The sequence below is a fragment of the Anolis carolinensis genome, chromosome 3 (assembly GCF_035594765.1).
Source record: "Anolis carolinensis isolate JA03-04 chromosome 3, rAnoCar3.1.pri, whole genome shotgun sequence".
NCBI lineage: Eukaryota > Metazoa > Chordata > Lepidosauria > Squamata > Dactyloidae > Anolis > Anolis carolinensis.
This window is the reverse complement of record NC_085843.1, coordinates 250,924,178-250,949,983: the sequence shown is the minus strand read 5'-3', so window position 1 is coordinate 250,949,983 and position 25,806 is coordinate 250,924,178. Positions and strand designations below refer to the sequence as shown.

General features: G+C 38.2%; 1 protein-coding gene across 12 annotated transcripts in view; it reads left to right on the top strand.

Annotated features, from left to right (window-relative positions):
• Positions 1-22,101, top strand: part of dock10 (dedicator of cytokinesis 10) — a 210,030-nt gene extending 187,929 nt beyond the window's left edge. For 10 of the 12 annotated variants that reach the window (XM_062976588.1, XM_062976587.1, XM_062976590.1 and 7 more), the window contains 10 exons: positions 768-874; positions 1,667-1,789; positions 5,517-5,630; positions 8,755-8,901; positions 10,149-10,359; positions 11,204-11,394; positions 18,015-18,115; positions 18,327-18,465; positions 21,087-21,162; positions 21,713-22,101. In XM_062976588.1, the coding sequence (XP_062832658.1) occupies positions 768-874; positions 1,667-1,789; positions 5,517-5,630; positions 8,755-8,901; positions 10,149-10,359; positions 11,204-11,394; positions 18,015-18,115; positions 18,327-18,465; positions 21,087-21,162; positions 21,713-21,780 (1,277 nt within the window). In that variant the 3' untranslated portion in view covers positions 21,781-22,101. The remainder of the gene's footprint in view (positions 1-767; positions 875-1,666; positions 1,790-5,516; positions 5,631-8,754; positions 8,902-10,148; positions 10,360-11,203; positions 11,395-18,014; positions 18,116-18,326; positions 18,466-21,086; positions 21,163-21,712) is intronic. The other 2 variants (XM_008106269.3, XM_008106274.3) reach the window with 1 other exon arrangement.
• The last annotated feature ends 3,705 nt before the right edge of the window (positions 22,102-25,806 follow it).

Sequence of the window (25,806 nt, the reverse complement as noted above, 5' to 3'; positions counted from 1 at the left end):
TGCATTGCTTTTGTGTTGAGTCAGCATGACCACTTCTGTGAGCCCCATGGTGGCAGCAGTGATGCTTTAAAAAAATGCCATCCTAGCTACTAGCTAGTCTTCCACAGCGGGAAGGACTTCTTTGCATTCTTGATAGGACCAATATCCCATATCCTACAGCAGTGGTTCCCAACCTTTTTTTGACCAGGGGCCCACTTGACCAGGGACCACTTTGACCAGGGACCACTCTCCAACATTAGTACCAAGCTGGAATTAATTTGGATGCAAATCAATTCACTTGAGTCAGGTTCATTGTAGATTTGATGGGTTTGCCCATCTCTCATACATGCATTACAAAAAGGCGTTCATATTTCATATTTTTGTAATTTCAGACTAAATACAAAATTTATATATGCTTCATTTTGTTGGATGGTCTATTATTTATGAAAAAGCTAGGAGCATTGTATTTTTTTTATAAATGGTCCAAATTATAAATGTCTAGCCTTATCATCCTTATAATTATTTTTGGTCTTGTGGAAACCTCCTCAAATAATGATTTTGGACAAGTACACACTTTGCCAGAATCTTCAAATTTTAACTGTTCCTACCTTGACAAGTGGCTTAATGACCAGGCTGGATTTATAATAATCCATCACAAATCCAGTGTGTTACATTCTTCTCTTCATCTATTGAACCGTAAAAAAACAATTATTCCTTTTTTCCACTTGGTAACTACTTTAAGGGGTTGTTATTGAAGCATTCATGAGATTCTTTCTCTCATTTAAAAGGCTTGTTTTCTATGGGATGGCCAGCTTTCCTCAACATTACACCAAATATTAAAGAAGAAGGGGCTATGAAAGAAGACTCTGGAATGCAGGATACACCATACAATGAGGTTAGCATTGCTAACTTTCTTGCCTGATTCTGTACCAGCTTTCTTTGAAGAAGACTCACTGGGTGCATTTAAATGTCAGCCAAAGATTTTTGAATACCATGGGTGAGATCATGTACACTGCCCAGTTGTTGCCACTTCTAGTAGAAGCAAACTATAAACAAGCCAGTGATGAAAATGTTGCTCTGTTTCTAATCACTAATTGCATTTTCCAAACCGTTTGAGAAAATTATTCTAAACAGAAAAAAATATTTTTCTAATCTATTTTTCTATGGATTATCACATGTTGGTTTAAAGCCAAGGAAGCTTCTTGTGTGCAATTTAATACCCAGTAGCCACTTAATCTTGGCCAATGTACTCATGGTCTGTGATCTCAGCCAAGTCCTTTCTTCCTGGAACTGCAGGCTACTGGTTGTGTTAGTTATAGTTACCATACCCAAATGCAAAAAATCAAGCTGCGTTTATGTATTAGCAGAGAGCATGTTATGATGTACATCTCTAAATATGTCACCATGTAATATCTACTGACACTAACTACACTATTTTCTGCCAGCACACCTACCAAAACAAGTATAATATTTTCTTTTTTGTAATTATTCATTTTTATTTGCACATACACGTTTTGTATCACTTTTCATATATACATCAACTTTTCCCCGCACTTCCTAGCTAAAGTTAAAAAAAGTAGCAGCAATTTTCAAAGCCTATTTAATCTATTCCTAAACCAAGCTTTTGGCTTCCATTCCATCTACTTTCAACACAGACTTAACGCTCTCTTCATGTATGGAATTGCAGAATATCCTTGTGGAACAGTTGGAATTGTGTGTGGACTATCTGTGGAAATCTGAAAGATATGAGCTCATTGCTGAAGTTAACAAGCCAATCATTGCAGTATTTGAGAAACAAAGAGACTTCAAGGTAAGGCAAGCTAAAAGTAAGCACTGGGAAGCAGGGCCGTAGCCAGAAAAAAATTTCAGGAGGGGTTTTGAAAATTTCAGGGGGGGGGGGTTTAACCCCTAGCACACACCCCTCCCTGCTACAAACCTGTCAATATCTGCTTGAAATATAGTGCCTGGAGGGACTCTTAATGTTTTGTGTCTCATAGACTTAGCATGGGGATTTGGTTAACCAGTTAAAATTCATGAGTAAACCAGGTTTTTTTTATAACCTGAAAAATTTCGGGGGGGGGGGGGTTGAACCCCTAACCCCCCCCCCCTCGCTACAGGCCTGCTGGGAAGTGTATGCTATCTATTAAATGGATGACTGCTTATATTATTATTTTCCACATTACCGGTCCATTAGTAACTTAGTGGTTTGCAGCATACATGGGGAACATTTTGACTTTCAGATGTATTAAGCAAGCTTGGAAATGTTACCTTTTCAAATTACAGAATGTCCCAGCTAGCCCAGACAGTGGCTGGGAAATTCCTGAAATTGTAATCCAAACAAATAGCTTTTCCAAATTCTGGTTTGGACTAGAGCTGTTACCACTTCTTATTGTTGGCTATACTGGGAGAGGCTGATGGAAGCTGTAGGCCAAATATTCCCCAGACTTGATTTACATTACATAAACAAGGAGTTACTGGGGTTTTTGAATGCGTAAGATTTGTTCTTCAAGTAGATAGCAAAATTCTCCAGGTAGGAAATAAAACCAAGGCTAAGTTTGAATGTTTTTACTATCTTGGTTGTTTAGTAACCAATGGGAAATGAGTTAGATGATTTATAAGCAGTTCTGCATAGAGCAAATATTCATATTCTAGAAATTCATGCCACAGTTGATACCAATAGGCTTACTAGAAAGCTGGTTACTGACTGTATGAGAAAGATCCACACATTTACTCTGTCATTACAATCACATAATTCATGACGGTCTTCCAACCAAATGACTGCATTGAGAGGAGTTTGGTCTTGGTACATACAATTTCCCCATCAAATGCAATATTGTATACAGCAGTGGTTCTCAATCTGGGATCCCTAGATGTTTTTTGGCCTTCAACTCCCAGAAATCCTAACAGCTAGTAAACTGGCTGGGATTTCTGGGAGTTGTAAACCAAAAACATCTGGGGACCTCAGATTGAGAACCACTGGTATATAGGGTTCTGTTACAAGAGCTTTCCAGTCTGTCGCACCTCTGGTTAGTTTCACCTTGCTGAAGACACCAAGCCACACGCAGGAAGTAGTCTTTTGTAGTTTATTTAGAACTAGCTTGGGGACCCGGCGATGCCCGGGTCATTTGAGAATGGTATTATTTGTCTTTTAATGTTATGTATTCTGTTTGGAGTGGGTGAACTACAATTCCCAGAATTGTGGCTGAATCCTCCCCAAACCCTGCCAGTATAAGTTGGCCATTTTGGGCGTGTGTCCCAGGTGTGGTGCAGTACTCTCTGGATGGGGGTGAACTACCGCAATTTGTAGATTCCCGGGGCAATTGCCCCGAAATATCTATCAGTATCCACAGCAGGCAATATGCAGTCTGTGTGCCAAGTTTGGTCTAGATTCATCATTGGCTGGGTTCAGTGGTCTTTGGATGGAGGTGAACTACAACTCCCAAAATCAAGGCCCCTTCCCACAAATACCTGGAATATGTTCAGTAGGTCATGAGGCTTCTCTGTGTGAAGTGTGGTCCTAGTGCATTGTCGGTGGGGGTCAGTATTTATCTGGTTGCAGGTGAACTATAACTCCCTTTTTCCTAAATTTGTCCAATATGTTGTATTGGTTATGGGAGCTCTGTGTGCCAAGTGTGATGCTCATTCATTGCAGGTGAACTATAAATCCCAGTACCTACTACTCCTTAACTTCCAGTTCCCCTCCAAACCCACCAGTAGTCAAATCTGGGCATATCAGGTGTGCATGGGAAGTTTGGCCAAGAGCCATCATTATTTGGGTTCATAGCGTTCTGGGTGTAGGTGAACTACCACTCCTGTATATTCCCCAGTAGGAGTGACAGTGCTCTGACTTGATGCAGGGTGAACTACAACTTCCACCATGTGGAGTCAATCCCAAAACTCCTCCAGTAAGTTTAGTTGCCGCTCAGTTCTGCTCTGTTTGTTATGCAGAGAGATTTGAAAGGGAAGGGCAGTGGGCGGGGCCATGCAAATTCCACAGCAATGGAGAACCCTGGGATGCCTGCCTGTGGTGGAAGAAAAAGCAAAATCTAGGATGAAATGGTCTCCAAACGAAAGCATTCATTGGGTGGTGGGCCGTAGTGTTTGGGAAGGACATTGGCAGGGGCTGGGCTGCATGTTCATGGCGCTCGCTGTAACCAAAATGTCAGTGGAAAAGAGTGACTTGCTAGATTCTGAACCCTGGCCATTATAGCCTGTTTGTGGAGGCCGGAGGCTGTCTGTGTGAGCAGGCATCTGTGCCACATACACACATATGAGTTTTCGCTGGATTTAGATTTAGATTTAGATAGGCAAAAGATAGTTCATAAAAGAGTAAAAGTCAGTTCCAAAAGATAATACAAAATCAAGGCTGTAAGCAATAAGTCCATAGGTACATGAAGCATAGAATGAAGTCCTTTTCATGGAAGCCCAAAAGTCCCAGCACACAGGATAAATCCACAAGATATTACAGGAAGGCAAACTTGCTTTTAGACCAAGCAATGGAGTTGCATTGACAAAGAGCTCCCTGCAAACAGACTGTTTTAAAAGCATGCGCTCTTGTTTATTAGCTAAGGGAATACTTCTCATCCCCAAAATTCCAGTCTCGAAGCCGATCAAAATCCCCAGTGCCAAGGCCAGGGAGCTCATTATCAGGCGGCAAAGCAGTATCCTCCCTTTCCACTCCTGGCACCTGAAATTGTTTGTTAGAAATAACATCCTGATTTATTCCCATAAGAACAGCTCCCTGCTCTTCATTTCACACAGCTGGAATGCAGCTATAATTCCCAGCATCAGAGCCATCTTCAAATTCATCCTGAATCCCATCATTAAGCACATAAAACCCAGAATCTTCATCAGAGTCATGCAAAGGCACATCAGAATCACACACAGGCAAAGGCTGAGCCACAACACAGTCCTACCTGGATGTGTGTATCTATCACACTTTTTCAAATATATGTATATGTATACCATATAAATTGAGCACAAAGCACAAATTCAGCATTTGCCTTTACAATATATTGAAACAGTGCATGGAGAAAGATTGGCCTCTCCTCTTTGAGACCATACAGAGGAGAAAGTCCACCTCTGGTACATTTCACTTATAATGATAAATGTAATTTGACTAAACCTATTTTAATTGGTCCCCCACCACTACCTCTAACACAGTGGATTAAGACATATGATGTAAGTAGGAATATCGAAAATGTTCTCAAGTTTTTTCATCTCAATGTTGCTTGTTGAGATACCCTGCCAAGAAATTTAGAATTGCTGCAGGATTTTTCACACTTGGGGTATTTTCATGAAAAATATGCACTAAAAAACAAGATTTAATGTTTTATAGTTTTCTAAAAGAACTACACAAATTTCTTTCCCAACATTTGCCAGTGTGTGACTAGTACTATCTGAATATTGTTGCTACAATAGGAAGAATGACATTGAAATTATTCATTCCCACTTCATATTCTGCCAACTAGTTATAACTGATTTGAAATCCGCTTTTGGTTTTTTAAAACATCTCATATTCCATTCTGTTTCTCCAGAGACTATCTGAGTTGTACTATGACATCCATCGCTCTTATCTAAAAGTAGCAGAAGTAGTGAATTCTGAGAAGCGCTTGTTTGGACGATACTACCGTGTGGCCTTTTATGGGCAGGTGAGTGGTTTGTATGTGTTTGAAAACCTACAGATACTATAGTTCTGTCATTATCTTTGGGCTCCGGATCTACAGATTCAATCACTCATGGATTGGAAATCATTTTTTAAAAAACAGATATTTAGTATTCACATTTTTTGGTATCCAAGGTACAGAGGGTGGACTATATATATGTTTCCCTTTGTGATTCCACAGATACTACCCTTAAATAAGGCATAGTAGCAAACATCAATTACTGGAATCCTATAGGTATATATTATGGAATGCTGCATTCTCAATATGGTACCATGCTGATATATTTAGAAGAAATGTGGGTTAGGAATCTTAAATAGTATTTTATTCAAGGGAAAGTCTAAACAGTATGAAGACTACATAAAACATTATACAAGAAATTGGGTTTATTGCCATGCTTTTAGGTAGAAGCCTGGGCTTTCTTAATGGGGAAAATACACTTATTGGGTCAAGTTGTTCTCTGATACAATGAGAGCAATTCATCACCTTCTTTCCAGCAGCAACATCAATTCATACCTTGTATCTTCAGGTTCTCTTTATAACAAGAATACAGAGGTAACAGTGCAGTCACATTTCTAAAGATATGGACTGCAGCTAAGATCCCAGAGCAGGCATCCTGTTTCCAGAAGAGACAGCATGGAAATAACCTCGTTACAGCAGTTGTACCACAGGATATATATGGTCTCCAGAAATAAAACTGCAAAATAATTTAAGCAATTATATTTTTTCCAAAAATCTGTATTCCTTTTCTACTTTCATTTGTCATACACTTTCTGGCTTTGCTTTCTAGCTTGCCTCTGATTCTTTATAGTACGTTGTAGAGCAGTCTTGTACCATTCACTATTTCTGCATGTTTATTTTAGTGCGGCATGAATTTATGCTTGCCTCTCCTATATTGCAAGAGATGGAGGAGCAAGCGTGCTCTTTGAAGAATGCTTTTTGAGCAAACAATTCAATTTAATCCCTTTTTAAAGTGTATAAAGAACAGATTGATCTGAGTCATTCTGCCCCCTAATTAGGTTTTAATGCAGAAATTTGCTCTTTTCTTCTTTTGATCTTATTCAAGGCTGTGGTAAGTCATCTATTCTTTTGCATGTTTTTAATTTAATTCTTCTTACACATTGTCCTCCCTGTATGGTCTGAGTTAGCCTTAACGCTGACAGCTTTTTAATATTCATTGTAAAAGATGAAATAACTTTGCTTTTACTCATTTTTATGCTGCTCTGTATCTAGCAAAACTAAACTAAAAGTTCTTCTAATGGGTCTTTGGATCCAAATGAATATGTTATTTTTAATTACATCTTATTTTCTTGAAAGCCATTCAAAGTGGTAAAATTTAAAACATATATTTTTAAAAGCCATAAAAGTATTAAAGACAACACATGAAATTAATCAGGTGATAACTTTTATTGATAAAGTGATGGAAGATATTTTGGAAGAATCACTTAAAATCAAAGCACAGCTGAAACGATATCACCTTACCAAGTTGTGCAAGACAATTGGCCATGTATCCAAGTGGGATTCCCTTAACAATGCATTCTGGACTACTGACAAAAGGACTATGCTCCTTGTAGCCACTTGATACATTTCAGTTGCCATGAGAAAACAGAAAGGGATTCATTAGATGCTGAATGAAGAGTGAGAAAGTGATCCTACATAAGACGGTGGGTTATGAGATATTGTACTCTTTGAGGCTGCAATACTGTATTGATTCACCTACCGTAAGAATAAATCCTATGAAATTCAATGACACTAATTCCTGAGTAGATACATATAGAACTACACAGAAATTGAATCCCACAATGAATAACGAATTCAGTTTAGGATCAGAATTATATATCCAAACAACAGACTGCCAGCAACATTTGAAATGACTGGAAGATATGTAGCACAGTATCACTTACTGATACACAAACTCTACTGCTATATTCCAGTTGCCAAGTATCTTTCACCAAAATGTAGACACCACTATGTAAAACCTTTTTAATTCCATTGGTGTTTACATTTCCAGTAGTTGTTTCATTTTTACTTTTGCAAAAAAAAAAAAATAACCCTGTGACACAGGGCAGATTTTGGAGTTCTTTGTAGGAATCCTTTAAGAATCCATCTTCAAACAACGAAATCAATGATAGTGATTAAGTACAGAGTATCCACAAAATGATACGAAGTCACACATATTTTTGCATCTCAGTTGCTTCTTTTGTAAGAGTCCCTTGCTATCTTCATCAGGTGAGGTGTTTATATCGAACAGCAGCCATCCAGATTAAAAGATGTGAAAATGTCCATGGAAAGTTCTTGGTTCACCTAAGTAGGGTTTATAGTGGAAATAGACATCATGATGCTATTTTGCAGGATATGGCAAAGCTATCATACATGTGGAATTCCACATAAGCATCAAAAATCCACAACGCATCCAATTTCAGCTGCATGTTTTCTAGCTAAATTTAATTGTGATTTAACTCCCATTGAAAACAGTAAGAGAACTGCTGGATTGAAGTCAAGTGTAATTTTGTTTATAATTGTACCCATTGGTGGCTTTACCTTACTAGGTTTCTAGTTAACACGATGCATTTCTAGATGGATTTTTCTGCGTACTGAGTGTAAATTCTGCTTAATTTGAATGAATTGGCTACATAACTCATAATCTTTGTCTGCGGCATAGTTGAGTGAAAAACTTTGCCCCTTTCTCAGCTATAGTTTTGACTAAACTTCAACCAATTATTGAACAAAATAAAAATAAATTATTTCTTTCTTTTCCAAATTTACCTGCCATTTCATATCCCCTGTGTCAGTTACTAGATTGTACCGCATGGTGGCACACTATCCCCATGGATGCACATAACACTCTAAAAGATACTTTGCTCTCAAAAGACCTTTTGTCCCACTATCAGAGGTTCAGATTCATCCTGTGCTAATACAGAGTTTGGTTTTTAACGCATTCCATTCCTTCATTACACCCAAGCTGATGCATTAAGATAAGCCAGTGTTTTCTGTATTTGAGCAATTGAGGTACGTTGTGCCTTCCATCAGCAGTGTATTGTGCATTGCTTGAATATAACATATTTGATTTACTTGTTTTGCTTTAATTGTTATACTTTTGTGTTTTAACCAGGGCTTTTTTGAGGAGGAAGAGGGTAAGGAATATATCTACAAAGAACCCAAATTAACAGGCCTGTCTGAGATTTCGCAGAGACTGCTGAAACTTTATGCAGATAAGTTTGGAGCGGACAATGTAAAAATAATTCAAGATTCCAACAAGGTACAAAACAAAAGGGAATGAATGAATGAATGTTACGTAGGCCAGTGAAGTTGTGTTCTGCTGTATAGGCTATAATTTTGAAGTTATTTGTGCTACTAATTCTAGCCAGTTTGGCATCGTGGTCTGAGCATCAGACTACAACTCTGGAGGCCAGAGTTCAATTCCCTGCTCAGTCATACTCTCAGTCCCAGAATCCATGCTAGGTCATCACAGTCAGAAACGACTTGAAGACACACAACAACAGCCATTCTAAATGCAAATGTTAGCAGTCAGAGTGCTATTCTCTGTATGCATGCAACAGTTTATAGCACTCAACTGAAAATGTCAGCATTTGTGCTAACTGATTAATAAATCATCCATAGTTGTTTTATGCTATTATTATGGATTATAAAAGTGACAAGAATAACTAAGGCAATCTGTATGCACACTAAAGGACTATTGGTTCCCCTTCGCCCCTTGGAAACACATAGGCAGCTTCACAAAATGGGAGACCAGTCAACAAATTCCTGTTTATCCAAACAGCCACCCTCAGATTGCTTGAATAGATAACAATTTCAGGTTGAAGGTTAGGTGGTGGGAGTATGTGTTTAGAAATTAGCCATATGCACAGCTGCTTTCTATTTGTGTTTATAATACACATCTCTGAAAAATTTGCAACAATATGGATGAAAATATTTTTATAAAACATAAAAATATAATGAGATATGAAATGATTTCAAGCAACTCATTTATTTTTGATGACTTAAGCTGTTGGATCAAATGCAAGTGGAAACAGAAAGGCCCTGTCCTGAAACTGATGACTCTATAGAGACTTCCAAGAGAATGTCCTGACTCAGTGCTCCTTCAGTAATCTGTGTCCTTCCCTCATTGTCGTGAGAGGTTTTCTCTTGCTTGCTTTGCTTCCTTTTATCTTTTCTACTCAGTCTGTATTGTTGTTGTTGCCTTTAAGTAATTCTCGACCTATGGTGACTCTAAAGTGAACCTATCACAGGGATTTTCTTAGCAAAATTTGTTCATACTCAGATAACATATGCATCCTGTTGACTGGAAAGACCAGAAACATGTTTACCACTTTCTCCTTCTTTTAATACATAGAGGAGCCCTAATCCTTGCCCACATTCATTAAAAGCCTATTTTTTCAATCTTTTCTTTGACTCATTTACCAGTTTATCTGTCATTGATTAGTGTTCAGTAGGATTTCCTGTTAAGATGTCAATTCTTTCATCTCATTCACAATATTTATACAGGTTAACCCCAAGGACCTGGATCAAAAATATGCTTATATCCAAGTGACATATGTTACACCTTACTTTGAAGAGAAAGAGTCTGAAGAGCGGAAGACTGACTTTGAAATGCATCACAATATCAATCGCTTCGTATTTGAAACACCATTCACTCTCTCAGGAAAGAAGCATGGAGGAGTAGAAGAGCAATGCAAGAGGCGGACTATTCTGACAAGTAGGCGTATTTCTGCACTATTTGATGTATGAAGGAGAGATTGAATGTCTTCTCTGAAACTGCTGAAGGCTTTGCTCAGGAGCATTTAGTTTCTAAATGGAATTTTGCATCTTTAGACATTTTTGTGCATTTCCTTTTTAACCAAAATTCCCTGAAATAATTAGATTAGGTTGGATCTTGGGAGCTAAGCAGAATCAGTTCTGATTGGATAGGGGTCCACCAAGCAATTCCAGGTGCTGACACCTACATTTCAGACAAAGGAACTTGCAAAACCATCTCTGAGTATTCATTTCCCAAGAAAACCATATTAAATTAATGGGGTAACCATAAGTCAACAGACCACACAAAGGCACATACACATGCACACACTTTCTTGGTCAAAATTCTTATATTGCTCTCAGAAAAGTTCATATGTGTACACATTATGAGAAGATGTCTATCATGATTTCTTTATCAGTTCTTTCGTTAGCTCCTGAGTGGATAATTAATTAATACTACTGATAGATTTTATAAAATAATTTTGTCATATGTGCATATATGCAAGACTTTGACAAAGGCAGGCAAACAGTAATGATGTTTATACACTTACAGATATTTAAAAATATATTGGAGGTTCATTATGGATTACTTATGTATGCTCTGCTACCAATCCCTACATTGTAATCGTAAATAATATCATGACTATTCTTAGATTGAAGGAGAGAATTGATGATCATGTATGACAAGACAAAACAAATTAGGAAACAAAGCTAAGAGATGTTCACTAGTGTTGTTTGTTGACTGTTCTGCACAAATCATTAGGGTAATTTTTCTTAAATGTATCTCCCCTTGTTCTTACATGCAGCCAGCCATTTGTTTCCTTATGTGAAGAAGAGAATACAAGTTGTAAGCCAAACAAGCACAGAATTAAACCCCATTGAAGTGGCCATCGATGAGATGTCTAAAAAAATTTCAGAACTCAATCAACTTTGCACAATGGAAGAAGTAGATATGATTAGGCTCCAACTGAAACTACAAGGAAGTGTCAGTGTCAAGGTAATTAGACATCAACCACTCATTCAGATGTACAGCATTAGCTGGTGGCTTCCATGATAGTAGGCACTGAACATATTCAAAATATTAATCCGAATTTTAAGGCAGCTGTTAAAGGGGCTGAACCTATTTTAAGGGAAATATTCATATCTTGGCTAGTTTTGTACTGTTCAGGGTGGATTTACCACCTCACTGGCATGGAATCCAGTGTATGCACTAGACATGTATGCATTTTTGTTCTCTTGTTATATACTTTACTAGCTGTGCCCGGCCACACGTTGCTGTGGCTTAGTCTGGTGGTGTTGGTCAGTCTACATTAGGTTGTATTTATGCTGTGACCTCCACCTTCTTTATACTCACATTAGTAGTAGTATTTGAAGTCTGTTACCTTCTTCAATTTTTGTGTTGATTGATAATTGCTTGAGATCCCTGTTGTCTTTGGTTTGTTGTTAATTGTAATGTCTGATTCTGCTGAGTGCGGTTTATATTTTTATTGTGGTACAATAGTCCTTTTTTTGTTTTGCCTGTGTAGGTGTTTATTATTATTGTTGTTGTAGTGGTCATGAAGGTTGGATAAGTTAGATGCTACTGTATTGTTTTTTGGAGGCCCAGTTTAGCACTGAGTGGCCTCTCAGCCTCAGTGCCTGGCTGTTTCTTACCTGTGATGGTGTTGATTCTTGTTGTTGTTGTTGTTGTTGTCATTGTTATTATTGTAATTGTTTTTTTGGAGGCCAAGTGTGAATGTAGGGATTGGGGAGGTGGATGAGTTGTGTTGTCAAATTTTGTATTTGTTATAGTCACAATGCGTTGTTGTGAGTTTTGTGGGTCCAGATTGTGGTTTTGTGGTGTGGTTGTGTTGTTACAACTGAGAGGCAAGGCTTTTGTGTTGTGTTGCCAAGTTTTGTATTTCTGGGGCGTTTAGTTGTGTTGTTATAGTCACGATGCATTATTGTGAGTTTTGTGGGTCCGGATTGTGGTTTTGTGGTGTGGTTGTGTTGTTACAATCGGGAGGGAATGCTTTTGTGTTGTGTTGCCAAGTTTCGTATTTCTGGGGCGTTTAGTTGTGTTGTTATAGTCATGATGCGTTGTTGTGAGTTTTGTGGGTCCGGATTGTGGTTTTGTGGTGTGGTTGTGTTGTTACAACCGGGAGGCAAGGCTTTTGCGTTGTGTTGTTAAGTTTTGTATTTCTGGGGCGTTTAGTTGTGTGCCAAATTTCGTATTTCTGGGGCGTTTAGTTGTGTTGTTATAGTCACGATGCATTGTTGTGAGTTTTGTGGGTCCGGATTGTGGTTTTGTGGTGTGGTTGTGTTGTTACAACCGGGAGGCAAGGCTTTTGCGTTGTGTTGTTAAGTTTTATATTTCTGGGGCGTTTAGTTGTGTGCCAAGTTTCGTATTTCTGAGGCGTTTAGTTGTGTTGTTATAGTCACGATGCGTTGTTGTGAGTTTTATGGGTCCGGATTGTGGTTTTGTGGTGTGGTTGTGTTGTTACAACCTGGAGGGAAGGCTTTTGCATTGTGTTGCCAAGTTTCGTATTTCTGGGGCGTTTAGTTGTGTTGTTATAGTCACGATGCGTTGTTGTGAGTTTTGTGGGTCCTGTGTGGTTTTGTGGTGTGGTTGTGTTGTTACAACTGGGAGGCAAGGCTTTTGCATTGTGTTGCCAAGTTTTGTATTTCTGGGGCATTTAGTTGTGTTGTTATCGCATGCTGCGTTGTTGTGAGTTTTGTGGGTCTGGATTGTGGTTTTGTGGTGTGGTTGTGTTGTTGTAACCTGGAGGCAAGCCTTTTGCATTGTGTTGCCAAATTTCGTATTTCTGGGATGTTTAGTTTTGTTGTTATAGTCACTGCGCCCACAACTTTATCATTTTATATATATAGACTAGCTGTGCCCGGCCACGCGTTGCTGTGGCTTAGTCTGGTGGTGTTGGTCAGTCTACATTAGGTTGTATTTATGCTGTGACCTTCTTTATACTCACATTAGTAGTAGTATTTGAAGTCTGTTACCTTCTTCAATTTTTGTGTTGATTGATAATTGCTTGAGATCCCTGTTGTCTTTGGTTTGTTGTTAATTGTAATGTCTGATTCTGCTGAGTGCGGTTTATATTTTTATTGTGGTACAATAGTCCTTTTTTTGTTTTGCCTGTGTAGGTGTTTATTATTATTGTTGTTGTTGTGGTCATGAAGGTTGGATAAGTTAGATGCTACTGTATTGTTTTTTGGAGGCCCAGTGTAGCACTGACTGGCCTCTCAGCCTCAGTGCCTGGCTGTTTCTTGCCTGTGATGGTGTTGATTCTTGTTGTTGTTGTTGTTGTCATTGTTATTATTGTAATTGTTTTTTTGGAGGCCAAGTGTGAATGTAGGGATTGGGGAGGTGGATGAGTTGTGTTGTCAAATGTTGTATTTGTTATAGTCACAATGCGTTGTTGTGAGTTTTGTGGGTCTGGATTGTGGTTTCGTGGTGTGGTTGTGTTGTTACAACTGAGAGGCAAGGCTTTTGTGTTGTGTTGCGAAGTTTTGTATTTCTGGGTCGTTTGGTTGTGTTGTTATAGTCACGATGCATTGTTGTGAGTTTTGTGGGTCTGGATTGTGGTTTTGTGGTGTGGTTGTGTTGTTACAACTGAGAGGCAAGGCTTTTGTGTTATGTTGTGAAGTTTTGTATTTCTGGGGCGTTTAGTTGTGTGCCAAGTTTTGTATTTCTGGGTCGTTTAGTTGTGTTGTTATAGTCACGATGCATTGTTGTGAGTTTTGTGGGTCCGGATTGTGGTTTTGTGGTATGGTTGTGTTGTTACAACCGGGAGGCAAGGTTTTTGCGTTGTGTTGCCAAGTTTTGTATTTCTGGGGCGTTTAGTTGTGTGCCAAGTTTTGTATTTCTGGGGCGTTTAGTTGTGTTGTTATAGTCATGATGCATTGTTGTGAGTTTTGTGGGTCTGGATTGTGGTTTTGTGGTGTGGTTGTGTTGTTACAACTGAGAGGCAAGGCTTTTGTGTTGTGTTGCGAAGTTTTATATTTCTGGGGCGTTTAGTTGTGTGCCAAGTTTCGTATTTCTGGGGCGTTTAGTTGTGTTGTTATAGTCACGATGCGTTCTTGTGAATTTTATGGGTCTGGATTGTGGTTTTGTGGTGTGGTTGTGTTGTTACAACCTGGAGGGAAGGCTTTTGCGTTGTGTTGCCAAGTTTCGTATTTCTGGGGCGTTTAGTTGTGTTGTTATAGTCACGATGCATTGTTGTGAGTTTTGTGGGTCCTGTGTGGTTTTGTGGTGTGGTTGTGTTGTTACAACTTGGAGGCAAGGCTTTTGCATTGTGTTGCCAAGTTTTGTATTTCTGGGGTGTTTAGTTGTGTTGTTATTGCATGATGCGTTGTTGTGAGTTTTGTGGGTCTGGATTGTGGTTTTGTGGTGTGGTTGTGTTGTTGTAACCTGGAGGCAAACCTTTTGCATTGTGTTGCCAAATTTCGTATTTCTGGGATGTTTAGTTTTGTTGTTATAGTCACTGCGCAAACAACTTTATCATTTTATATATATAGATTATATTATTACTAGCTGTGCCCGGCCACGCGTTGCTGTGGCGAAGTCTGGTGTTATGGGAAATAAAGTATTGAGGAATTGGTGGTAGTTAAGGTAAAGGGTAAATGTTTTCCCCTGACGTTAAGTCCAGTCATGTCTGATTCTGGGGGTTGGTGCTCATCTCCATTTCTAAGCCGAAGAGCCAGCGTTGTCCATAGACTCCTCCAAGGTCATGTGGCATGACTGCATGGAGCGGCGTTACCTTCCCACCGGAGCAGTACCTATTGATGCACTCACATTTACATGTTTTTGAACTTCTGGGTTGGCAGAAGCTGGGGCTAACAGTGGGGGCTCTGTCAGTTCCCCCAATTCAAACCTGCGGCCTTTCGGTCCAGAAGTTCAGCAGCTCAGCGCTTTAACATGCTGTGCCATCAGGGGATATTATTTCCTAAAGGTTGTGAATATACAATATTTCTGATTGTTTTGTTTTTTTTGTCTGTTGGAGGCAAGTATGAATGCTGCAATTAGGAAAAATGATTAGGATGTAATGGCCTTGCAGATTTAAAGCCTAGCTGTTTCCTCCCTGAGTGATTTTTTTGTTGGGAGGTGTTAGCTGGCCCTGATTGTTTCCTGTCTGGAATTACCTTGTTTTCAGAGTGGTGTTGTTTGTGATATTTTATATGCTTCTACTGTCTGTGGCCCTGAGAAAACAGAGGATTGGCCAGACTTTGATGATGGGAATCCTTTGTTGGGAGGTGGTAACTGGCCCTGATTGTTTTCTGTGTGGAATTCCCCTATTTTCAGAGTGTTGTTCTTTATTTAGAGTTCTGATTTTAGAGATTGTATTGTTCTGTTTTATTATACCACATTAATTTTTATATATTCTGATTTTAGTGTTTTTGAATACTTGGAGCCAGATTGTATTCATTTTCACGGTTGACCGCAACACAATAATAATAATAATAATAATAATAATAATAATAATAATAGTAAGGATAGTAATGATAGTAATAATAATGACTTTGGTAATACATAGTGCTTCACTGCCTTCTCAGCTTCCTTTCTGGAAGAATCCTTTCTTGGGAGGTGTTAGCTGGCCCTGATTGTTTCCTTTGTGGAATTTCCAATTTCCTTGCTTTATTTACTTTCTTTATTTCTTTATTTCTTTATTACTGTCCTGGTTTTAGAGATTATATTGTTCTGCATTATTCTATCCTAGAAATTATTTCATATCAAAGTAGAATCTCACTTATCCAACATTCGCTTATACAATGTTCTGGATTATCCAACACAGTCTGCCTTTTCATAATCAATGTTTTTGTAGTCAGTGTTTCAAATTCATTGTGATATTTTACTGGTAAATTTGTAAATACAGTACAGTAAAGTCTCACTTATCCAACATAAGTGGGCTGGCAAAATGTTGGATAACTGAATATGTTGGATAATAAGGAGGCGTTAAGGAAAAGCCTATTAAATATCAAATTAGGTTATGATTTTACAAATGAAACACCGAAACATCATGTTAGACAACAAATTTGGCAGAAAAAGTAGTTCAATACGCAGTAATGCTATGTAGTAATTACTGTATTTATGAATTTAGCACCAAAATATCACGATATATTGAAAACATTGACTACAAAAATGCGTTGGATAATCCAGAATGTTAGATAAGCGAGTGTTGGATAAGTGAGACTCTACTGTAATTACTACATAGCATTACTGCGCATGGAACTACCTTTTCTGTCAAATTTGTTGTATAATATGATGTTTTGGTGCTTAATTTGTATAACGATTACCTAATTTGATGTTTAATCAGCTTTTCCTGAATCCCTTCTTATTATCCAATATATTTACTTATCCTGCCGGCCTGTTTATGTTGGATAAGTGAGAGTCTACTGTATATTGATCATCTTATATTATCTGCTTAGAACTGGATTATATGAGGCCCCTTCTTCACAGTTGTATAAAATGCTCACTGAAGTGGATTATATGGCAGTGTGGAGTCAAGATAATCCAGTGCAAAGCAGATAATATAAGATTATAAATGGGTTATATAGCTGTGTGGAAGAACCTTGAGTCTACACTGCCATATAATCCAGTGCAAATTAGATAATCTGTGGAAGAAGCCTAAGTGAGGCCTAAATCTGCCTGTCCCCTAACTGAAACCTGGCTGTCCCTTGGTTGCTAGGCAACGAAGTGGGCAGAGATTAGCCCTCTAAACTGGCAGCAATTGGATAAAAACAATTATTGCTCTCCCTCTAATTAGGACTTTATTTTTCTTTTCTTTTTGTTGTATCAACCTTGAGGCGTGGATGATGGGTTGTGTTGTCAAATTTCGAGGTTGGGGGGCCTGTAGTTTTGTTGTTTTGTCCACTGCCCTGATGCCATCACTCTTTTATATATATAGATTGTTACTAGCCAAATTCCACTACAATCCTAAGAAAATTAAGTAAGCAAATAGAACAACTGAAATAAACATCTGGTTTTCCTGCACATAAGTTGTTGTTTCTATCATTACTCATTTAAATATCCAAATGAGAGGAAGACAACAATGACCTGTTCCTTCTTTTAGTTTCCTTTGCAACCAGCACTAGAACTTTGAGCTTTGTTGAACTTCAATAAAACCATTCTCATCCAGATTTAAACCAAAGCTGTGCAAACTGAAAAACAGTTCCAAGAGATAAAATGATACATTTTTCCATGTTAAAACCTAGCTGAATTGCTAGTTGAATTGTTTAGTGCTGATGATGGAACAACATCCCCACCATATCTAAAGGCCCACAAGGAAGGCAATCTGACAAATACCTCTCTCATTCATTGGCTTCCTGCCACCTGAAGCAGCAGGCTTAAACCTGGAAAAGAGCTAGCATTTCTTAAGAATACAAAAACGGACAGCAATTGTTCTTCATTTGAATTGATATTATGTTGACAACACAATTCATAGAAGATAGCTGGATGGGATTTTTGGGGGGTGCAGCTTTCATGGATGAAGCAAGTGAAAGATTGGTTTCTAACACTGCCAGATGAAGATTATCATACGTAGCACATTTGTACAAGCAAAACAAAAAAATCTATACTTCACAAGGTTTCTTCCTCGTTATGATGCATAATACTTTGTCTTGCAGGTGAATGCAGGCCCAATGGCTTATGCTCGAGCTTTCCTTGAAGAAACAAATGCTAAAAAGTACCCAGATAACCAAGTTAAACTTCTGAAGGAAATTTTCAGGTAAGTGTTTGAATTCCAGAAATAGCAAAGAAATCCTGGCAACACATCCAGCTATGGCCATAGAGAACTACATTCTTATCTTCATATAGAGAGGAGAGAGGGGAAAAGATTCAATTGCACACCTCCAACCGTGATCAAACTGCTTAATTCATCTTTAGATAGCAATGCTCATTTTCCCACTTAGATTTTTGTATTCTCTTGTGCTATGTAGGCAGTTTGCAGAAGCATGTGGCCATGCTCTTGAAGTTAACGAACGTCTTATTAAGGAGGACCAACTGGAGTATCAGGAAGAAATGAAATCTCATTACAAGGACATGCTCAGTGAGCTCTCTGAAGTTATGAATGAACAGGTTAGTGAATGAATACTTCTGGAATGTCTATAGCAGGCATCTTCAAACTGCAGCCCTCCAGCTGTTTTGGGCCTTCAATTCCCAGAATTCCTGACCATTGAACAAGTTGGCTAGGGCTTCTGGGAGTTGAAGGCCCAAACAGCTGGACAGTCACAGTTTGAGGATGCCTAGTCTACAAAATCATACAGATGTCTTTTTAAGGGGGCTTTGTTGTCTTACCCTAACTAGGGTCCCCCCGCCCCCAATTCTAATTTGTGCACTTTTCCAACATGTTATTTAGCTATAGAATGATTATTATCCAGCTAATTATATTAATGTCTAATCTATTTATTACCTTATCCTTGGGTCATTCATGTTTAGACTCTATAAAGTCACATATCGTGATTTTATCTCATTGGTTTCATAGGCTACATTGACTGATTGAATGTACTCTGACATAAAAAGGCAAAGATGAACAAACTGCAGACTGCATGATGTCACCATACCAACAATAGAAAACGTCCTTTTTTTTCTTTAGAGGGGGGTATGCAGCAAGTGTATACCTTATTTTTAATCTGAAACTACCTTTTATCTTTAAAATCAAGTACAGTAGAGTCTCGCTTATCCAAGTTTCTGGATTATCCAAGCCATTTTTGTAGTCAATGTTTTCAATATATCGTGATATTTTGGTGCTAAATTCATAAATACAGTAATTACAACATAACATTACTGCGTATTGAACTGCTTTTTCTGTCAAATTTGTTGTAAAACATGATGTTTTGGTGCTTAATTTGTAAAATCATAACCTAATTTGATGTTTAATAGGCTTTTCCTTAATCCCTCCTTATTATCCAAGATATTTGCTTATCCAAGCTTCTGCCGGCCCGTTTAGCTTGGATAAGTGAGACTCTAGTGTATGTGCTTTTCACACACTTCATTTAAATTGAAAATGTTCCCTTTTTGCCAGCATTGTACCATTAAATTCAGATTAGAAATGCAAATTTCCACTGCACTCACTCTTATTCCCAGAGGTTACCAATCCCAGTAGTCAGTGAATTTGCTACAATAAAAGAGACTTGATATAGAATTATTATTACTCAGTTAATTATATTAAACCTCCAGATCCTGTCTGATCTTGGAAGCTAAGGACCAGCTTGGTTAGTACTTGGGTGAAAGATCACCAACAAATCCTAGGTGCTGTAGGCTATATGTCTTGCCTAAGAAAACCCAGTGAAAGTCATAGGGTTGTTATAAGTCAACAGGTGACCTGAAAGCACATACATACACATAAGGAGACATGCCACTAGTTAGTTGTAACAGTGTTGTAACTCATTCTGTTCAATTGGTCCTGAAAATGGGGTGCAAACATATTGAAAAAAACCTGAAAATGGCAATCATATCTTAAACCATTCAGGAAATTTTGCAACAGTTAGAGACTCTATCAGTGGTATACTACAATAAGGGGACCAATGAATTTTATTGGTGGGAATATCACCTCAAAATCAGCTCCCACATGAAATGGAGCTCCTTGGATTGAAAACACACAGCTATCTCAAAAAAAACTGCTGCCTTCCAAATAAACCCCATATCAATTGATTTTTGACTTCATATCCTTCATATATGCCAGGAAACCATGGACTGTGGATATTCTAGTCTGATGAAAGAGCTCAAATCTCCCATGTTGGATTGTCCCATCTTCAAATCTTGGACACAGCTCCATATCAGCATAGATTGGGTGACACATAGTCTAATGGCCTGGCTCCTCAATTGGCTATTCAAGCCACTTAGTCCATCCATACCATTTCAATCTCACATGCCACTAAATAGTTTGTCCTGATTATTTATTATTATTTTATTTATTATTATTTATGTCATTTCTATCCCGCCTTTCTCACCCGAAGGCAGCTTATAGATCTGGCAAAAATTTAATGCCAATAAAACAACAATACACTCCAATAAAACATAAAGCAATTAAAAACAATTTACATTAAGCATTAAAACACATGAGACAGTATACAAAACTTAAAACATATGAAATGCATAAATCCATTCGTCCAAAGACCTTGCGCTTAATCCTTAACCCAGACTGTGTCGAAGCCATAAAAACTTGTTCATTAAACATTTGGGCACATAGCCAGGTCTTTAGTTTCTTTCTAAAACCCAGAAGGTTCTAATAGCCTCATAGGAGGAGATACGTTCAGACAGGTAAGTTGGGCCAGAAACGTTTAGGTCTTTATAGGTCAAGACCAGCACTTTGAATTGTCCTTGCAATCCCACATACCCATGTCAGCCTCATATGCTTGGCAAGCAAGACCTCTGTTCTCTATGTGACCACCCTATCCCTTCATAATTTGAAACATGTGATTTGGCAAGGGATTATTACATGGCTATGTGACTTGAACCCTTCATCTTCATTTTGTGTGGGAAATTGCAACTCTCATCACATGAATCCCTGTTCAGTCTGTGAATTGCTATTCAAATGCATATGGGAAATTATCTTGTTATAATTTAACCATATTTCACCATTAACTGTATTTTCTTGTTAGGATTGTGGGGCTCAGTGTGTTTGTCATTGTCCACATAGTTTGTGCCTCCACCAATAATGGCATCTTCATCAACATGTTTTTCTCTTTTTCTGGCAGCTCTGTCATGGTCAGTGCTTATACAACTTCTCTGCTTCACTGTCTAATATTTCCCTCAATACTATAGCAAAAAGTGGTATGTTTTGTTTTCTTTATGTCTACATTTATCTTCACTATCACATATTCCCAACTGCTAGTCTTCTGTCCTATCTGATCTATTTGCAAGACATTCTTGTTTAAGACTTCATGGACTTAGCAATAAGTCCTATTTCCACTTTCCCTTTCAATACAACAATTTTTAAAAAATCACATAGTGAATATTACGAATGTACTGGCACACAAAGATACTTTTACTGACATGGTAGCAAGGAAAAGCCCTTTTATGATTAATTATGTTACAGCTCTATCCATTAAGAGTGGAAATCATGACAACCTTGAAGTAGAAACATGTTTTACTGCCTTCCTGCTATCTTGATTCAGCAGACCTGGATTCTAGGAAAGCAGGAAATAGGATTATCAAAATACCACAAAATACTTGCATTTCTTTTAATACAGTAACTGCTGAATCATTAATAGGTGCAATACTTGGACATATATTTCAGATCAAACATTGAATAGATTACAATATTGCTAATTTCCATACACGTCCACTTATTTTCATCACTTTTTAAATCTTTTTTTTAAAGATCACATGCAAGGAGGATTCTGCAAAGCAACAAGGAGTGGAACAACCTTATTCCCATGTAATCAGTAGAACAATCGCAGCTCCACTTGGACCGGTGGTATCCTCAAATACTGACATTTGATGCTGCATTTGACTTTAAACAGAGTACTAGGGAACTTTGAGATTTTTTAAATAACAGTGTAGGTGAATCATGAAGGATTCCACAAAAAATGAAATGCGGTGCATTGTTCTTATTTATTGAATATTTACACTGTTTTTTTTAATTTTCAGGGTTTTTTTAAATGTTATTTCCTTTCCTGATATTTGCACATTTCGTATGGGGTTCTTCATTATGGGCCAGTCTTTATTAAACAGACTGAAAATAAAATTTACATTCAGTGTTTAGTTTCACAGCAAGCCTTTTATTTGCCATAAATGATAATATAATCTAATATAAATTCTAGTATACATATATTTTAAGGTCAAAAGTGGATGTTTTATAACATTTAAGTATATTGTAATTGTAAATAGAAGATGTGTAAAATATGTCATTTTTACAACAATTTTTAGTTAATGATTGACATGACTAAAATGTGGATAACATTTCAAATACCACTATATTAAAATATTTGTCTATGTGCAAAAAAAAAGTTATCTATGAATACTTCTTTGTGATACTGGAATCCCCTGGAAACACAGCACATTTGCTTGAGGGTCTGCTCCTGACAAAAGCTTGTTTGTTACTTTTGGACTGAAATTCCCAGAGTCCCCAGGTAATAGGGCCACTGACCATGCTGGCTGAGGGATTCTTGGAGATGCAATTCCAAAAAGTAATTTTTCAAAGCTCTAGTTCTGACCAGGTGCCAAGTTGCTGCCTTAGCTATTCTTCAAGTAGCTATTCTTCAAGTGTGTGGAGGAATGTGCATTTCTGGTGGAGGGTAAGATTGTATGTATCTGGGCACACATGAGATACAGCACACATGGCTAAATATGTCAAAAGACTGGGCAAAGAGTGTGTAGCCAAATATGCAATGTGAAGAGTAAGTGGAAGCATGTATACGAAGCCTTAGAAGGTTCCTGTTTTGAATTATTTATTATTTTATTATTTACAGCATTTATATTCCGCCCTTCTCACCCCGAAGGGGACTCAGGGCAGATCACATTACACATATAGGGAAACACTCAATGCCTTTTAACATAGAACAAAGACAAGACAAACATAGGCTCCGAGCGGGCCTCGAACTCATGACCTCCTGGTCAGAGTGATTCATTGCAGCTGGTTTCAGCTGGCTTGCTCTCCAGCCTGCGCCACAGCCCAGGCCCAATTACAAGCCCCAGAATCCCCTAATCAGTACGTGTAGTGGTTGAAGAACTGGAATGAATGTTCAACCTTTACGATATACAATATAGAGTGGTCAAACTTCACTCCTACCCCATTTTTGTTGGCACATTGCTGACAATGTGTTGAATCTAAACATAAGTCATGAGTATAGCAGACCTATTCAACTGGGTTAGATTGTTTATGACTAATTTGTCATGATAGTGTGAATGGTCTTATTCTAATTCTTACCCGTAACACAAATGTTCAGCTACACAATGGCTTCATTTCCCACTGCTATTCCTGTGGTTGCTTAGTTGACTTGGTGTAATCATTGGTAATTCTTCTATCTTTCACCTCTGTAATATACACTGTTGAGTGACATGCTCAGTTTAATGAAAACCAGTCATTTCTCACTATCAACGTCATGCACATGCTTCAGTGAAAGGAGTGCATATATTGAGATTTTTTATAACGCCTTTAAGATTCAATCATGGAAAAGTTTGTGGGGGGCACAGTCTTCTACTGAAATAACATCAATGTAACTTTTTAGGGGTGGTGGTTGTTGTTGTTTTTGTTTTTCTTTAAGATCTTCAAGGGTAGCCATTTCCAAAGGAGTTGTTCTCCCAGTGTTTAGAACTACAGCTCTCGCCATACCCCTGCCAGTATGATACTGCAATATTTCTTGCTAAGTAACTGGAGTTTTAATTAAAATCATGAAAAGGGGATCAGACTAGGGAAGGCTAATCTGGGAAATGCAAATGTTTCTTGATCAGTCAACAAGTAAGAGAACATGGACATCATTGAGGTGGATATGTCCACAGAGCTATAATGCCAACCGCATTTCTGCACATTTCAAAATGTGCATCCAATACAACATTGCTTTTGAACATTTCTTCATTTCCCGCAATCTTCAGAGACCTTAAATGTAATATTATTAATGGTTTTGGACTAGAAGGTGGCATTAGATCTAGCATGAGTGTACTAAAACTGGTAGTGAGCATGTCTATCTCAGAGATAGTTAAGAGGCAACATGATAGTCATGTTTAAATATTTGAAAGGATGGCATATTGAAGATCTTAGGCAGAAAAAATGAAATATAAAGATACAGAATGGGGGATGCCTGGCTCGACAGCAGTATGTATGAAAAAGATCTTGGAGTCCTCGTGGAAAACAAGTTAAACATGAGCCAACAATGTGATGCAGCACCAAAAAAGGCCAATGGGATTTTGGCCTGCATAAATAGGAGTATAGTGTCTAGATCCAGGGAAGCCATGCTACCCCTCTATTCTGCCTTGGTCAGACCACACCAGGAATACCATGTCCAATTCTGGACACCGCAATTGAAGGGAGATGTTGACAAGCTGGAAAGCATCCAGAGGAGGGCAACTAAAATGATCAAGGCTCTGGAGAACAAGCCATATGGGGAGCGGCTTATAGAGTTGGGCATGTTTAGCCTGCAGAAGAGAAGGCTGAGATGAGACATGATAGCCATGTATAAATATGTGAGGGGAAGTCACAGGGAGGAGGGAGCAGGCTTGTCTTCTGCTGCCCTGGAGACTAAGACATGGAACGATGGCTTCAAATTTCAGGAAAGGAGATTTCACCTGAACATTAGGAAGAACTTCCTCACTGTGAGAGCTGTTCAGTAGTGGAACTCTCTGCCCCGGATTGTGGTGCAGGTTCCTTCTTTGGAGGCTTTTAAGCAGGGGCTGGATGGACATCTGTCAGGGGTACTTTGAATGTGATTTTCCTGCTTCTTGGCAGGGGGTTGGACTGGATGGCCCGTGAGGTCTCTTCCAACTCTATGATTCTATGATTCTATAAGATGGAGCAAGCTTGTTTTGGCTGCTCCAGAGATGAAGACCTGAAGCTATGGATTCAAACTACAGGAAAAAAAGAATATACCTAAACATTAGGAAGAACTACTTGATAGTAAGAGTTGTTTGACAATGGAATGCACTGCCTCAGAATATGGTGAAGACTCCTTCTCTTAAAGTTATTAAACAGAGACTGGATGTCCATCTGTTGGAATCTCTCTGATTGTATTTTTTTTTTATCTGGCTGGTTCTTGGGATGCTTCTATATTGTAGAATTAATACAGGTTGACACCATTTTCAGTGTCATGACTAAATGCTTTGGAACCTTGAGAGTTGTCATTTGATGCACTTCTTTGGAAGAGAAGACTAAATACCTTGTGAAATTACAACTCCCGTGATTCTATAGCAATGTCCCATGACAGTTAAAATGGTGTCAAATTGCATTAACTCTAGAGGCACCTTTAGACTGGAAGTTCCTGATGGTCTCTTCCAACTATTTCTGATTTTTGGCAGTGAACAACATTCTTATTCCAGTGGTTGCTTTTCAGGCGATTGGAACCTGCAGCAGTCACCCTGCACTACACAGATATAGTCATTTGGGGGTAGAATTTAAACATACACAGCATAATATTTTCATTCCTATTGTTTAGGAAGTTATATGGTGTCTACACAAGCCAAGTTTTTGCTGGCATTACTGATGGAATAATCCTTTGCACTGGATACCAGCTGATGGGCTATAGGGCATTTTGTGCAATCTATTTGGGAATAAGTTCCTTTGAATAAACATGCAAATTAGATGTATATCTACAAATAATGAAACTTAATAGTAACCATGATTTAAAAGCTTGGTGTACAAACAGTGCTTCAAGTCAAGCCCAAGTCAAAAACAAATTTGCTTGTTGAGGTTCCATTTTTTCTGCCAGGTAGGTAAAATCTCAACTCGGAATGTTAATTTGTACCTTATATGTTCAAAACATG